Below are 17,526 nucleotides of genomic sequence, written 5' to 3' on the forward strand. Positions count from 1 at the left end.
AAGCGTTTCTCAAAATGAAATATTTGTTAACATTGAACACACACTCAAGTGTTAGAAAGTCTTTTCTGAAGGTATTTATCTGGAGCGTAGCCATGTATGTTTAGACAAGAAGAGAATATGAGCTTTTGAAATGTGGTACAACAGAAGAATGAAGATCAGATTAGTAGATCACAGAACTAATGAAGATGTACTGACTGGTATTGGGGAGAAAAGAAATTTAAGGGACAACTTGACTAAAAAAGGGATTGGTTGATAGGATGCATTCTGAGACATCAAGGGATTACCAATTTAGTACTGGAAGGAAGTGTAGACAGGGGATGGAGGGGAGGAGGTGGGCTAAAAATTGTAAAGGGAGACCCAGAGATAAATACAGTAAGAAGGATTCAGGATTCAGATGGATGTAGGTTGCATCAGTTGTTCTATAATGAACAGGGTTACACAGGATAGAGTAGCTTGGAGAGCTGCGTTCAAAGCAGTCTTGACATACCACCACCACCACGGATAATATGTAACGCACAAGGATAACGAGAGTCATGGTAACTCTACACAAATACTAAAAATTACTGATATTGTAGGTTAGAATGGCTCTCCATCTATGATTTTTTAACTATATGAAGCCATTACATTCCATGATTGTCTTGCTGTACCTCAAGCATAAAACAACACTGATTTGTAAACTTACACTATGTTCAGAGAGACTCGCATTCAATTTTAGTCCTGGATCTTCCTCTGTGTTGTAAAATGGAGCCTCCATTTTTAATGGATCTTGAAGTAACTGAAAAAGGAAAATAATTACCCATTTAAAGCTTGCACATAAAACTCTGTAACAACTGTATGACTGTTAAGAGTGATGGAGAAGTTTGTCATCAACCATACCTCACATAGAAAATTACATTGCTAAAAAAGCAGTAATCATCCAAATAGAATAAATTTTCATTCTGCAGCAGAGTGCGCATTGATTTTAAACTCCCTGGCAGATTAACACTGTGTGCAGGACTCTTACTCAAAAGTAAGACCTTTCCCTTTCACAGGCAGGTGCACTATCAGTAGAGTACTTGCCTCTAGAAGGCAGGCAAAGGTTCTAGGTTTCTTAACTTGCCTGCATTACACTTCATGATTTGGATTGCTCCCTGGACTGTTTATATATGTTTATGACAACTTTTGCTATGGTCTAGACTTTGGCTCCTGTTAGCAGTTTACTTTATCAAGAAGATGAAAACATGCTCTTTAATTTCAGTGAACAGCTGAAAGTAGCCAACAGTGTGGAATGAAACATTTAGTTTCAAATAAATTGACTGCCTCTGTGGAAAGGATCAATAAAAGCCAAAATTTCTTTAGCAAACCAACAGAAACAACTTCACTGTTCCGCAATGTGATTAATATTTGATTGCCAAAATGCTGAAATAAAATAAAATGAGAAAACTAAAATCAATATGATATTTTAGACTTCCATAATTATGTGAATGCATTGTAATTCATTTCATAGCTTCTGGCCGAAGAAATTCATTTTGTTTCCATTTAATGTGAGAACTGTAAATGAAGAAGAAACAGCAAAATCACCCTGGCAGCTTTGGTGTGCCAGAAAAACTTTTCAAGTAGCCAGAAGCAGGAAAAGGTACTGCTCATACATGAATAAACTGAGCATGTGCATGAGCCCACTCGCAACCACTCTCTCGAACCTAACAGTCACACTGATTGGAAGCTGTTTGTTATTATGTTGCATAGTCTTCATCCTGAAGCTTTTGACACATTTTGCTGTTGGCAGACACTTGTGTGTACACTGTGTTTGTGTTGTTGTTGTTGTTGTTGTTGTTGTTGTAAATGGCACATTTCCTTTGCAATGTTTTATTTTGGTTTTATCCTCTTGTTTATGTTTTATTGCTGCAGTATTATTCTGCTGCAGCAGGATGCTGTAAAATCCTTTGTTAGAGCATCAGTTCTTACCAGTCTTAATTACAAAAATTTAACTGAGAACTAAAACAATGAAATATTTCCATAGTCCTAAAAAATTCTTACGTTTCCCCAGATGAAAAAATTCCAGGGTTTCCCAGTTTTCCCAGATTGTATACATCCTGTATAATATAACTGGCAGAATTTCAAGCCCTGCATGGAACACTTGCTGTGTGCAAATGTTCCGATCACATCACAAGTGCCATGCAGTTTGAGTCTGATGGTGTAGCTGTCACCTTATGGGCTTCAGACCTGCCAGTTATCTGTCAGGGTTGGTTCCTTAGCCATTACCAAGGAGAGAACAAAAGTAAAGTATGATTTTTATAGGATGGGACCTCTTTAAATCTAAAAGCAGTGCTGAGCAATACAGCAGTACAACAGGTCAGCTATTTTAACTATCTGAAATGTGATATCACATACAAACATGACAAAGATACACGTAAGAAAGTAATAAAATTTGGAAACTACATGTAAAAGCAAACAGGTACTTTAGAAAAGAGACAGAGAAAATAACATGAAGGAAGTTTTAGAAAATGATGACCATCCCCACATTACCCTGTGGAGGCGAGTCATTACAGTGTAATGGGATTCTTTACACCCACAATTGGCTGTATGAGAGAAGACATTATGACAGAATTTAAAATGTTTAACACACAAAACAAAATTGAAGACAAAGAGGAAAACTGAGTCGATATCTTGACACAATGAACAGTGGCTGACAATACTACAACCCAGTAGGTTGACGAAGCTGGAGAAGGCCAAGGAAGAGTGAAGGCCTAATACTCAATGCACAAAAGAAGAAGTTGTTTATAGTGCGTTTAAAATTAGTTGTGACTTTTGACAGTTCAGTATGGAGCGAGTGGAGGGGCGCATAGTTGCTAGCATGGATGATATCAACAGGCAAAGGTAATGACAGGCCTGCTTGGCACATAACCTGTCAGCTGCACATCTGGTTGATCTGTAATCTTTCCCGCACATCTTACAGCTTCATTTGTCAACTTTCTGATTAATTCCCTATCATTTCAAGAAAGGTCATAGTTATTGTGATACTTCAGTATAAGCTAAATTACTGCAAGAAGTTCTTAAAGTTTGCAATCAAACATAGGGGTCACTATAAATTTGCATTTGATTTGCGTTAGGTCATATGATGCTGCATATGAAATTTAGATAACATATTGAATTATTCTTTAAACCTCTGAGAAATTGCTATGTATCTCCAATGTCAAGTAAATGGAATGTTTGTAAAGGTCTCCATCACCAATGCACATGCCAGTAAAAAAGCCAGAATGAAATATTCATAAATCCCTCATATCTCATAAATGGTCTCCCCCTCAGGAGACACCACCTTAATGAAACACCGTCCATGTGGGCGAGGGGGTTTGTGTGATCCAATGAAGTGGAGGCTATACCGGCAAGAGCGTAACTACAAGCAGGGCCTCCCAAGCCAGACAGATCTCCATAGAGGATCCAGATGAAGTGTGTCTCACAATGTCCCGCCTAGTGTCCTGTCCTATTCTATCGTGGCCCATCCTATACTCTCCCTTCCTTTCCTTTTCCTCCCTGTGATTGTGTGGCAGCAGGCACAGGCCCCTAATGTGGACAGCAGAAGATCCTTGGAAACCAGGACAACATTGATGCACATAGGCCTTACTGCAAAGGGATGGATAGCATTCTTTAGTTGTGGTGAAGACAAGCTATCTAGGGGGTAATGCCCTGAAATAAACCCTTAGCAGGTGTCCAGGCCATGAGGTGGCAGCCCCACCTGGACACTCACGTGCTGTGGGCTGATAATCCACACCACCAAAAAACACGCATCACAGAAACTAACAGGAGAAACAGCCGGATGGATCTTAAGGATATGACCTTTGGCTTGCTTTTTGGAATGTAAGGATGTTGAGAGAGGCAGGGAGGCTAAGAGAGGTTGAAAACCAGATGGAGAACTACCGACTAGATATATTGGGACTAAGTGAAATAAGGTGCCAGAATCTGGGGAATTATAAACACAAATTGGTGGACTGCCGCTGTACGCGGGTCAGACAGGTGAGGACGTGATGTGTAGGAATGAATGATGTAGGGCTCTTACTATCTAAAAGCAGCAAGAAGAGCTTACTGGAGTGGAAACCAGTCTCAGAACAGATAATAACCGCATGCTTTAAAACAAATGTGCGATATGTCACTGTAATTCAATGCTAGGCACCTAATAAAATAGCTGAAGGAGAATTAAAAGATGCATTTTATACAGAGCTTAATGGAGTCCTTAGACAAACAAATTCTAGGGGCCTAAAAATTTTAATGGGTGACTTTAACACAAAAGTTGGTTCAGAAAATGAAGGGCTTGAACATATCATGGGTGTGTACGGCGCTGGGATAAGGAATGTAAATGGTGAACTGCTGATAGACACATGCGCTGAACATGACCTAGTCATTGGAGGCACATTGTTTCCACATTGTAACTGCCATAAGAAAACGTGAGCTTCTTCAGACCATGTTACCGAAAATCAAATAGACCACATAGTCATAAGCTGCAAGTTCCAACACTCTCCGTTAGATGTCAGAAACAGAAGAGGAGCAGACATTGGAAGTCACCACCACCTAGTTTTAGCAGAATTCAGATTGAAGATAGAGGCAAACAGAACCAAGCTCAGTCACAGGAGCAAGAAAACAGATCTGGCAAGGCTAAAAGACCAACAGATCAAAGAAACATTTGCCCTTGAACTACAAAACAGATTCCAGATCCTCTCTGAAGAAAACTTTATGGAATAGGGAATTTAAACATGCTGGGGAAAAAAAAATCAAAGACAGTTATTTAGATGTGATAGAAAAAATCATAGGATGTAAGGCACATCAATGGAAAGAATGGACCTCCAATGCTACATCAGATGAGATCAGCCACAGGAAAGAACTAAAACTTAAGTTAAATCTTTGTATGACAAGAGTGCAGAAGAGCAAAGCGCATAAAGAATACACAGAGAGATAAAAGGAAATGGAAAGATGAGCAACCAAAATTAGCAGAAGAGGCAGCAAGACAAGGAAATATTAAAGAGTTCTACAATGCAACCAAATGGTTGTCAATGAAGAACTTCAGACATGAAGGATGGGGTGATGCCTACCACTCAACAGGCACAGCTACAGAGATGGGAGGAGCACTTCAAGGAGCTGTTAGATTTTGAAGATGGGGTGATGCCTACCACTCAACAGGCACAGCTACAGAGATGGGAGGAGCACTTCAAGGAACTGTTAAATTTTGAAGACAACCAAGATGAACAGGTAAGAGATGTTCCAGGGTAAGTCAAAGAAGATCAAGATATAAATTTGCAGTGTCCCAAAATGGACGAAATTAGGGTTGCTTTGAAAACCATAAAGAATACAAAGGTTCTAGGCCTAGATAACATAGCACCAGAGCTCTTAAAAGCTGATATTGAAAGTACTGTTAAGATGCTCTATCCCTTCATGAAGCATATTTGGCTTGAAGAGAAATCTCCAAAGGAGTGGAAAAATGGTTTGGTCATAAAGCTCCCAAGAAAGGGAAATTTGTCAGACTGTAGCAACTGGCATGGTATTACATTGTTGTCAGTGCCAGTAACATCTTCACCAGAATTATTTTAAACAGAATTAAAGAGACTCTTGAAAAGTGAATGCGTAAAGAACAGGCCACCAGTTTTAGGGCACAATGCAGTTGTATTGATCTTATTAACACTCTTAGGATAATTTTAAAGCAAAGCAAAGAATTCCAAGCAACCATGTACCTGGCATTCATTGATTTTCAAAAGGCCTTCGATTCCATGAAACACAAAGTGCTCTGGCAAGTGTTGCAGAAGTATGGCATGCCACAGAAGATCTTAAACATCACATAAGATCTATATGATGGTTACAAACATTGCATACTCCACAAGGGAAATATGACAAAGCCCAAGAAAGTAATAACTGGAGTCCGGCAGGGTTGCATTTTATCACCAACACTTTTTCTACTTGTTCTAGACTCAGTTATGTGAAGAGTCACAGCAGGCAGGAGATGAGAAATCCAGTGGGAGATCCATGAATGTCTAGAGAATTTGGATTTTGCAGACAACATAGTTTCACTAGCCCAAAGGCTGACGGATATGCAAGCTACATTAAACTTGCTGAAAGAAGACGCAGAGACTGCTGGCCTCAAGATAAATACAGGCAAAACAAAGGAAATGAGAGTAAATTCTGGGAACATCGGAGGTGCCACTGTTGATAGAGGAGCATCAGGTGGAAACTGTCAACTCATTCCTGTATCTTGATTGTATAGTGATGGAATACGGTGGAGCTGAAGATGACATGAAAAACCGCATTAAAAAGGCAAATACATACAATTGTATCCAATACAGAAAAACAGAAATATCACGTACAAAACAAAAATCCGTATTTTTAATACAAATGAGAAGGCTGTCCTTGTGTACGCCAGTGAAAGCAGGAAAATGGATAAAAAGATAACATCCCAATTACAAAGCTTCACAAATGGAGGTCTCTGACACATCATGAATATCTGGTGGCCAGAAAAAATATGCAATGAGGAGCTCTGGCGAATAACAAACCAAATACCTATAGAAGACCAGATGCGAGAAAGTGGTGTTGGTTGGGGCCATCGAGAAAAAAGCATTGGAATGGAATCCCCAGGGAACAGGGAAGAGAGGAAGACCTAAGGACACATGGAAGAGGACAATGGAAGGGGAAGCAAAAAGAGTTGGCAAGACCTGGGCAAAATTGAGGCAAATGGCCAAAGACAGAGACAGATGGCGAGTTCTCCTGGATGCTCTATGCCCCCATAGGGGCCAAATGAATTAAATCAAGTAAGTCATAAATGGACTGAGATATCAAAACAAGCTTGGGAAATGATAGCATGCAAAGAGGAGAGTATTTTACCATATGGTTAATATCTGAAATTGCCATATCTACTGACAACTGGCTTTCTCATAACTACTGATATGTCTCGCCCTCAGTTCCTTGTTTAATAACACACCGTTTTAGGATTCTGTTACGATTTCCATTATCTTACAATGTTAGTGAGATGTGTATCTGTAAATTATACTGTGTTTAGGCAAAAGAACCAGATGTTAACACAGCAACAAGAGAAGTACCATATTTCTCAAAACTCGTCGTGGTCCATGAATCCAGCTCTCCTCAACTACATTCTTGGTATGCCTGATAACGTGAGACCAGTCCGATATAACATTTGCAGTGGCTTCTCTTGTCAACATTTCAACATCACTGAGTATAAATTTCTTGTTGTTTTTTGCCACATTACCGTATTTACTCGAATCTAAGCCGCACCTGAAAAATGAGACTTGAAATAAAGGAAAAAAAAAAAAAAAAAAAATCCCAAATCTAGGCCGCACCTGAAATTTGAGACTCGAAATTCAAGAGGAGAGAAAAGTTTTAGGCCGCACCTCCAAACCGAAACAAAGTTGATCCATTGTAATATGAGACACAATTTAGGTCGAACGAATGACGATACAGCTACAGTAGTTTGGTTCGAGTCGTAAGCTTAGCAGTTAAGGTTTACCAGGTAGCCATTGCTATGCGTCAGGCGCTCCGTCCGTATTTATACGGATACCCTTCCTTTTTCACGTGCTTCGTCTGGTTTGAATCGATTGCGTATTTTGCTTTGATCTGATAAGTAACGTTTTCTATGTTATAGGTGTTTACGTCAGCCACTCTAAGCTGAAAATGCATTACTATACTGTGTCATGCACTGTTTGTCGCATTCTGATAGTGCATGTTTATGGCCTATCGCTGCTCGTGGCATGGCTTGCTTTTGTGTGCGCTACCGCCGCCTACAATTTAAAAAAGAGAGGAATCGTCTCATTAGCGAAACCATGGCACGAGACTGCTATTTGTTGTTACTTACACTGCTGCTTTCTTTGATAATGATCAACATGAACCAAATAATAGACTGCGTATGATAGAACATGTTCTGAACGAGAGTTTGGCTAAAATTTTTCTCCGTTTGAAAATCTTTGCAGCCGCTTCTTTAGTACATCAAATTCTGCACAGAAATTAGTCATCTTAGATTTTAAAATCTAGTCAGTTGCCGTGCTTCATTTCTGACTGTATCACTATTAGGCATAATAGTAATACGAATATAAACATGACACGATAGTATATTCTTCTGCGTTTGCTGTTGTCTCACTCTAGTTTCGTAGTTTATTAGGGAGACAGGATTTAAATGAGATAGAAGCAAACACGAAAGAATACATGGCAAAATGTTTATATTTGTATTATTCTTATGGTGAAGAGAATACTGCATGTGATTCACATTTCATCAGGTTCCTATTAGCAACCGTCTCTTCTCACAGGTAGGAAAAAATTCAGAACGTAGAGTTGGCCATATTGACAAAAATCCCAGTCTTGCCAGTCGGATTTTCGTAGTACATGGAAATGCTGCTATGTTCGAAGAGGAACAATACGGAATTTGTATTTACTTCGTTGGATAATGTATGAAAATGCAGTGGTCGAAACTTGGGCGGAGAAAAAAAGCTCATCTTCCAATTTATTTTTTTTTTTAATTTTGTTTACTGACACAGAGGTTTTGGCGCCAGTATTTATCTTTGTACCTACAAAGGATGCCTGTGTAGCGCTACATATATTCGATGGCAGAAGTTAGTTGTGGCGGCACCTACCAACATTTTTCAGAACTTCCGCTTGCTTTGCACTTGATTCTAAGCTGCAGGCGGTTTTTTGGATTACAAAAACCAGAAAAAAAGTGCGGCTTAGATTCGAGTAAATACGGTACTTTTCACCTAGGACCATACATTCCCAGCCAGATTTAAATGAGCATAATATGGAGAAAGCCTGATTAAACAATGCCCAAACATTATCCAGTTCACTGACCTGTTAGCACGGAGTTTCTGGCTGGTACAGTACTGAAAGTTCCATTAACTCCACCTTACACAAGATGGGTTCAACTTTATCCAATCGAATATTTCTTTGTACCCTGAGAAAAATAGGTGCTTTCCTCTGCTGTATTGCTGGTGCTTTACCCATCCCAACTGAATGGTATTGTGCATTATCCACTACTATTGTCGAATGTGGAGGAAAATTTTGCAGCTGAACACTTCACAGCTGGTGAACGAGTTCTTGGGTGATCACTTTTACTGTGAATCTCATGTTCAGACATGCTGCAATGTTATTATTAATGCAATGGCAGCACGGAACACTTGTTTACAATACCTGAAAGCTGTAGAACACTTCACTGCCAGAAAGTATCAATTTACAATGAGAGGAAATGAATATAGGTGCCTCTGATGTGTGACACCACATGGTACTGTTTACCCATGGTGTGGCATCATGGGCGCTTTACCAGCCGAACAGCTAACCATTGGTGTTACCTAGGCAATGGCACCCAGTGAGCCAAATGTCAAAAGTTGCAACTGCTCTTAAATGCACTATAGTGTAAACTGTGTATGATCTAAATAACATTGGCTTTAGGGACCAACTGAATGAGGAATTGCAGTTGTTAAGAACTCATATCCTGGAGGATGGAGTTTGCTCCATCTGTCCATCTTTCTTTAGGTTTTCCTACTGGAGGAAATGATAAATGATGAAATGAAAAAAATTGTAAAAATATTTAATGAAGGAAAACACAGAAATGAAAAAAGAATAAAGTAAACTTAATGATGGCAAACATAATTGCTCCGCAGTTTAAGTAAATACCTTGATAACAAGGATAATGAAAAAAATTGAAGTACATGATATTGCAAGAGTTTATTAAAATGTAGAAGAGGGGACAAAGAACAGAAGCCTACAATGAGGCTGTAATTTTAATGATAGATAATACTTAGGTGTAAAATATGAAAACTGCCACATTGTTGTAAAAGTGGGTATTATATAGTATCATGTTGATTCAGATGGTGATGTGAATGATAAGAGTGTTGAGAAGTGTCAAGATTCACTTTGGGTTTCCGGACATAATGGAGTATTTTCAAGCAAAAGCATTCATATCTCGAATCGTACTTTGTCATCATTTTCACAGTATATGATGAATTCTCATTCTTGCTCTGCCCACTAATCAAACATCCCATGAGAATGACAACTGATTCAGTCAAAGAAGTATCTGTGGATAGTTTACTCATCAAGGCAACTGGTCAAATACATAGGAAATCACTGTTCCGGTCCAGGGCATTGCAGCAACTATCATGTATCATTTTATTTAAACATCAACACAATCACGCATAGTTCTTATTTTTGTTTGTATATACAAGAGTGTGCTAAAAAGTAATGCCTCCAACTTTTTAATTCTGTTTGCAGTATCGGTCGAGATACTACATGTCACGTATATTACTCGACTGAGAAATGTGCACAGGCTTTTTCACTCTGCTGACCCAAATTGGAACCATCTGCTGCTAGAGGGCTCTGGATTGTAGCATGTAACATGAACATGTGTAGCTTAACTATGTTGGTGCATGAGGAGCAGCGTACTGTGATCAAGTTTCAAATTCAAAGAGTCTGCCCATACATGCATCACCCTGTCCTTCAGCATGACAATGCCAGACAAGACATGAGGGTTGCAATGTCTGCAACAATCAGACAGCTTGGGTTCTCTGTCATCAGTTATCCTCCATATACTCCCGACTTAGCCCCATCCAATTTTCATCTGTTTCCAAATCTAAAGAATACCTTCGAGGACTTCCATTAGATAGTGACTGAAGCAGTGAAAGCAGAGGTGAGGTTGTGGCTCTGTCAACAAAGTCAGTATCAGTATCAATGAACTGGTCTCTCAGCAAGAGAAATGTGTTCGTTGTGTGTGTGACTACGTTGAGAAATAAATACATTGACATGAAGAATAAAGATGTAAAAAAATTAACAAAGCTTGTTTTATTTGAAAAGCTTTAACAGTTTCTGCATAAAAATGTGGAGGCATTACTTTTTACCATGTCCTTGTACAAGATAATAATTCTACTAATGTAGATATTAAAACTATTGTTCCTGTACAAAGACAATACTTCAACCCATATACAGCAATGCCTAAAAAATACTATATTTAGGCTTTTGTGCCATATCTGACAACAGTGGGCAAATTATGATATTTTGAGTCAGTCATAATTACTAGCATATCTGAACAAACCTTGACGATAGTGCTCAGCTATATTGCTTACCTCTTCATTTACATTCCCCACAACTGTGAAATAACAAATCAGTGATTAATTCCACTCAGCCAAAAAAATTCTAGAATTACCTCTTGATTCCCAGTCTCCTGTGGTTCTTCCTTTATTTCCACACTAGAGGGGTATACCTGGACCTGTGGTGAGAGTAACACAAAGCAAAATGAGTACATTTAAAAAGTCATGATCTCCACACACTGTTAGCAACTTTCACAACTTCTATGCCACAATTAAAGTACTTTTCATGAATAATTAACACCACATAATTTAGTAACAACTATCATTTTATTGCCAGTTCTCAGTGTATGTTCTTTTGTGTGACATTAATTCTGGTTGATGCAAAACTGATTTGTTTTATTTCAATTAGAGGGAAAATAAAATTACATGAATGACAACATTATTTTCTAGATATTACTCACTACAGAACTATTCTAAAAATAAATTATTACTGAGTGATGAAACACCCACAGCTTTTTCATACAGCACTAAGTTATTGAAAAACACTCTTATACAATGGAAGTAGTGCAAAAGATAAATGTCATGTGTATATTGGTTTCTGTAGTTACTCCAAATAGGAGTGGCAAAAGATCATCATCACAGAAATTTTAGGTTTTATTGTATCACAAATTATTCAACTTGCTCATGATTCACTACCTACAGCAGACACAACACCATTTAAAGAATAAAATCGTGCAAGATAATCCTCGAATTTTCGCATCAATGAAGAGAGGTTAAATATAATGAAGAGAAGTGAAATATAATAAAGGTTGAAAGCTGGACAACACAATCTCTGTACTGTTGTTCTTAAGCCAGGCTTAAAATAAATGTGAAGTCTAGCTTCACTCAATGCAGACTGTCTGCTATGCTGTCAACAAACACACATAATCTGCCAACACAATTTTTGCAAATCCAATCTATGGAGCATGTTCTTGCATTTGTATCATTACCAATTCTGCAGATACATTCAAGATGAGGGAGGCAAAGGAAGCAACAAATATTTTACAGTCCAACGAAAAGTTTGGGTCAAGCTTTAAGTTACATTATTTACAACAAAAATTCCTTAATACTTCTGTAATATCCTTACTGAATGTACAACCTCTTAGTTTTGCCACAACTTTGCTCCCGTCACATATATACACACTGGAATATATCAGGGTGCATGTACACAGTGTTCTAAATATTAATATTAATGAATGTGAACTAAAGACACAAATCACAATTTTCTGCCATGAGTCTTATTGACGCTTGGTTTACATATTCAGAGACAAGTGCTAATGCAAAAAATTATTATATGAAACTAACTTCTTAAACCAGTGTTCACAGTAAATGTCTCTTCAAACTTCTTTCAAGGTAACTATGAGAACTTGACTGAGCACTGGTAGACTGATTATGTCATTAACACAGCAGAAATACAAGCCTTAAGAAATTATCAACAGATAACTTCACAGACCACTTGCAAATATCAGAAAAATGAAAACTGAATAACTATCAGGACCTACTCAAGTAAAGTTTTGAGTGTGATTAACACCTTCAGATGTATTGAAAACCTGAAAATACTGAACTACGGTAGGAAAGCAAGGGTTTTCTTCAATGGCATAAATGTAGCTATGGAAAATACTGTTATAACAAACTTCATTGGCTTTCCCAACCCACACTTAGACTGTCACCTCCCTACTTAACCTAGGCCTTAGGCTATGCTGCAACTCTATAACCACAACAGGAATAGTATAGCACTCAATCCAAATCATTGCTTTCCTCAAGTGATCATCATCTCCACTAGCCCTATACAGGTATAGCAAAAAGACAATCTATGACACCACTCAAGTAGTGACATAAACAAAACAGACAACGACAGTCTACAACAGGAACATACAAACACAAGATCCAAGGTGCCATCTATGTAACCTATGATACACTTTTAAAAAATTACACTCACAGCTCATACTGATCACTAGACCCGTAATTATTCAGTTCCAAAAAACATTTATTGTTAATACAGAAATTACAGTTTCTATTCCATGCACAATTTTGTTGTTGTGATCAGTTTTAAAACTTGTTTGATGCTGCTCTCCACACTAGTCTATACAGTCAACACATCCTCATTTCTGCAACTTCTGCAGTCTACATCTATTTTAACCTGCTTACTGTAGTCAATCCTTTGTCTCTCTCTACATTATTTACCCCAAACTTCTTTTAGCCAAAATATGGCAAAAATTTCTTCTCTCTCCATTCTATCCACTTCCTCATAATTAGCTATTGGGTCTCCCCATAAAAATCTTCAGCATTCTTCTGGAGCAAACTATATGAAAAGCATCTATTGGCTTCACGTCTAGTTATTGTCCACATTTCAAATATAGAATGTAATAATGCATTACCTGAACCTACTTTATTTTGACATTGCATTGCTAATATTCATTATAATAAAATCTTCATTCTTACATTGTATATTAAAGTTGACACTTAAAGGAAATGTATAAGACCAGATTAAATCTGCCTTTAAGCAAACATACAGTTACTACCAGTGCATTAAGAATATGCTGAAATTTATTAAATTGATCTGTAGGAAGCTGAAGGTCTAGTTAGTGTGGTAGGAGACAGTGTGGATACAAGTTGCCATAGCAGTACTGAACAATTTGTATAATCCCACGTGATGTATACAATTTAATAATTAACTGCCTATGACTGTTGAAGACCACAACAACATGACTGTTTTACTATTAAATTTAAGTAAATTCCTAGCAGACATAATAGTCATATTCATTCTTATGATGCACAATGAATGTGATGAACAAAGTTTATCAGAAAGAATAACTGATGTGGTTCTTCAACTTCTCTCAGCACAACCCATTATGAAAAAAATCCACAGGTGAACAGCCAGATGTCGGTGCCCAGTGGGCACAATATTTTGGAAAGCAACCACATCGCCATCATCAGGTGCACTGAAAAAACAGTAAGTTAGTGCACCAAGTGATGGCAATGTAGTCACTTGCTGAAATATTGTACTCATTTGAAATGACATCCTGCGAATGACTATTTTTATCATAATAGTTCAATTTTATATAAATATATTATAACTGCCAATAAACAGTGCATTACAAATTTGTCTAAATTTACAAAAATTAAATTCAAACATTCTCCTGCATCATTTATGAATTTTAACACACATTATAATCTATGCATAGTGCTGTAAATGTTGAGGGTAAACTTAAAAACTCACTGGAGATTTTATTGTACTTAATTCCTCATACTTTCAGCAAAATGGCATGAATTCTGTTTATTCACACAACATACTGCACACCAAAATTAATGAAACAATAGTAAAAAAAATACTAAGAAACTACTTACAATGGAGCCTGGTGAACTTGATATCTCACTTGTTTCCTCTTTTATCCAAATAGTTTTTTCGTGGTCCATTACTGCTGTCAGGCTGTAGGAAAGACAAGGAACCAGATAATAAAAGTCACATTCAATTTCCATTTTTAATGTGAGATACAGCTGAAAGGCAGTATTTTCAGTCCATTACTGGGTGCAGCAGATGAACCACTAAACTATAAATAAATTTAAACTAGGTAAAGAAAAGAGTCTAATGTCAAGAACTGATTTATAATTCTCTCATAATGAAGTGTCATAACATATAATCTCAAAAATGATAGAAAATCATGTTTTGCAAAATCCATCCCACAGAAAAAAATGCTAGACTGACTGATACTGCTTGTGTCTGTCACTGGTTTAAGGTATACTCTACTACTGTGAGCATTATTTGAGAGGTGTCTTCCTTTTTCCCAGAGGAACTCTAGCTAGGCCTACAGCATTATGAGCAATCAAAGCAACTAATGAATGGAAAGGATATTTTCTACAGAAAATCAGTAACTTACATCAACCACAATTTTAAATTTGAAGAAAGATAAGTTGAAATAAAGCCTTCCATCTTTGGGATTTCGTTTGGGAATACCCTAATGCAAATGATTATCCAAATGTGTTATAATCCTGTTCTCATCAATGTAAAATGGAATTTGCGGGTCTTAATCATGTATGTGGCACTTTCAGAACTTAATCTCTAAACTCAGACATTAGTCTGCAGTTTGTCTTCAGTTACTCAGTATCGTTTTGATGTGTACAAAATTAAAACCTAACTATAAGAGATGTTCAGCAGCCTACAAACCATCATTCTGTCACATGTTTAATGTGTGTTTTTCGACATAGTTGCTCCTGTAAGGCTTTCCTTGTACAAGGCATTACTGAATACCCACAGTAGAGTAAATATTGCCATGCTGAATTTTTTTATCCATTCACTAAAGAAAATCACACATACTGTATTTTTCAATAACTGTCGTAATTTTGTTAATATCGACTATTTTTAATATTGGTTAATTTTCTAAAGCTAAACATATTTACTGGCTCTCCTCCCTCTTAGCTGCAAACCCATGGTGAATGTTCTGTTACAGTCTGATGATGTGTAATGTTCTTTGTCAGTGAGAATTGCACTTACACAGTAGCTTTTCTACACTAGCTAATTTATTTCTACATCTATTTGCAACACTGCAGCATTACCCTTATACTAAACCACATTCATAAACGCATGTTAACACAAACTGTTGTTAATGTAAGATTTCCAGGTCTATGCAGCAGATCAAATAATAGGATACTAAAATGATTCTAAATAGCAACAACAAATGAATACATCCAACATCATCTTTTATCAGCAGATAACGGTACCAAATTCCTGAAAAGAGCTAGTAACTATGTGTACTAAAGAACTGAAGAATACTATCAAGTTACTCACGCTATTATCGGGAGGAGCATCACATTACATTACAGCAAACGCTATTGTTATTCCTCGTCGTTCCTTCACAAAAAATATTATATCACAAAAGTTATACTGATTAAGATAACGAAATAGTGAAAGTGAGCACTTCGCTGCCTTCGGTCGTCCTTCCCATAGAAATTATAAATAACTATCACCACAGAAATTATAAATGACTAACACTTTCACTGGAGATCACAATATGTAGAAACTATTGAAAAACCGTCGAAAATTCAAATAGTCTCTTTTACAAAGTTACAGAGTATACATGTAGAGATTTTATCGGATGGGACAAAAAAACATGTACTTCACAAAACGCTACAGGCTACAAACGGCACATGTACTTTTCGTAATTGATGAACAGTATACGTAGAGTACTTAACGCGCTCCAAAATACTCGTGGAAAAATTATTGATCTGTCTACTGAGAAAAATTACAAGCTCACAGAAAACAAGCTGTTTGTTTTGAAAAACATAACCTAAAACAAGTACACACCAAATTCGCAGGCAAGCGCAGACCATAAACAAATCCACCAACGATAATTTAATCATGGCCGTTTGTATACACAACAAAATAAATTTCAAATATGCCGCAAAAGCCATTAAATTAATGCAATATTGAAACTATTGCCAGAGCACCGTAACAAAAAACATGTAAAATGCTTCGTGTTACCCATGCAATTAGAAGAATAATAAAAATGTGATCGAATGAAACAGCAAGTTTACTGTTACCTCTGCTTATTTATCTCCACGGTTTACATTTATTAGTATGACACACAGTCTAACATTAACAGTCGCGACACTCGCTGCTGTTAAAGTTGTTACCATTTGACAGCTGGAACGACACTAGCGCTACAAGCGGCGAAAAAGATGCGTCGGCAGCACGTTTGTTATGCATCCCTTTCGTACGTGATTTACGAAATATATATATTTTTTTTTTCTTTTTGCCTACCAGAGTTTATGTAATATCAGAAGTCAACGATGTTTCTAAAAATTATTCTAACATAAGCGCAAGTAGGGATAAAAATCATGAACCAGTGGCAAGTTACAATACATTTGTGAAGAAACACTTGTAACTGTGGATAGAGCTGCAGCTTATCACATTCATATCAACCGAATACAAACACATAAGAAGCACAGACATGTATCTCTACATGCACAAGGGATCGACGCCCCATTTCTCGTTCCGCAGGCCTACTGTGTTTTAGTCATTGTCGCCTGTTGTCACAAATATGACCTTCATCTTCATATTATTTTAAGTGGGACAAACAACTGCCAAGTAGTGGGAGAAATATACTGTGACTGTAAACCCCAAGTCCTCAAAGCCAATAACATTGTCAGAAGTGCTGTCATATGTTAAATTTGCCATTAGAGACTTTTCGTCCAGTGACGTATGCGCTACTTTATCAGTATAGGAGAAATGCTGTACCTTCTGCATTGAAAGGTGGAACATACTGTCACTTATCCCACATGTAATTTGTATCCCTTCCACATATCTCTAACGTATGCACTGATGGAAACATGAAACAACAAACAGCTTATTTTTCGCTTTCCATCTTGCAGATGGCCTGCTAATTTAGCTTAACAACAAGTCAAGGACATCTTTTTTTTAATATTGGGCCCCTATAGTCTTCAAAATTTGTTGGTC

General features: G+C 37.3%; 1 protein-coding gene across 4 annotated transcripts in view; it reads right to left on the reverse strand.

Annotated features, from left to right (window-relative positions):
• LOC126159805 (uncharacterized) overlaps positions 1–16,758 on the reverse strand; it is a 61,003-nt gene extending 44,245 nt beyond the window's left edge. For 3 of the 4 annotated variants that reach the window (XM_049916599.1, XM_049916602.1, XM_049916600.1), the window contains exons 1-4: positions 15,859–16,343; positions 14,421–14,502; positions 11,150–11,212; positions 683–775 (exon numbers count right to left, since the gene is read on the reverse strand). In XM_049916599.1, coding sequence (XP_049772556.1) covers positions 683–775; positions 11,150–11,212; positions 14,421–14,502; positions 15,859–15,878 — 258 coding nt within the window. In that variant the 5' untranslated portion in view covers positions 15,879–16,343. Of the gene's footprint in view, positions 1–682; positions 776–11,149; positions 11,213–14,420; positions 14,503–15,858; positions 16,344–16,610 lie in introns of those variants that run through there. The other variant, XM_049916601.1, reaches the window with a different exon arrangement.
• Positions 16,759–17,526: the final 768 nt, after the last annotated feature.

The sequence above is a fragment of the Schistocerca cancellata genome, unplaced genomic scaffold (assembly GCF_023864275.1).
Source record: "Schistocerca cancellata isolate TAMUIC-IGC-003103 unplaced genomic scaffold, iqSchCanc2.1 HiC_scaffold_1147, whole genome shotgun sequence".
NCBI classification, from domain to species: Eukaryota; Metazoa; Arthropoda; class Insecta; order Orthoptera; family Acrididae; genus Schistocerca; species Schistocerca cancellata.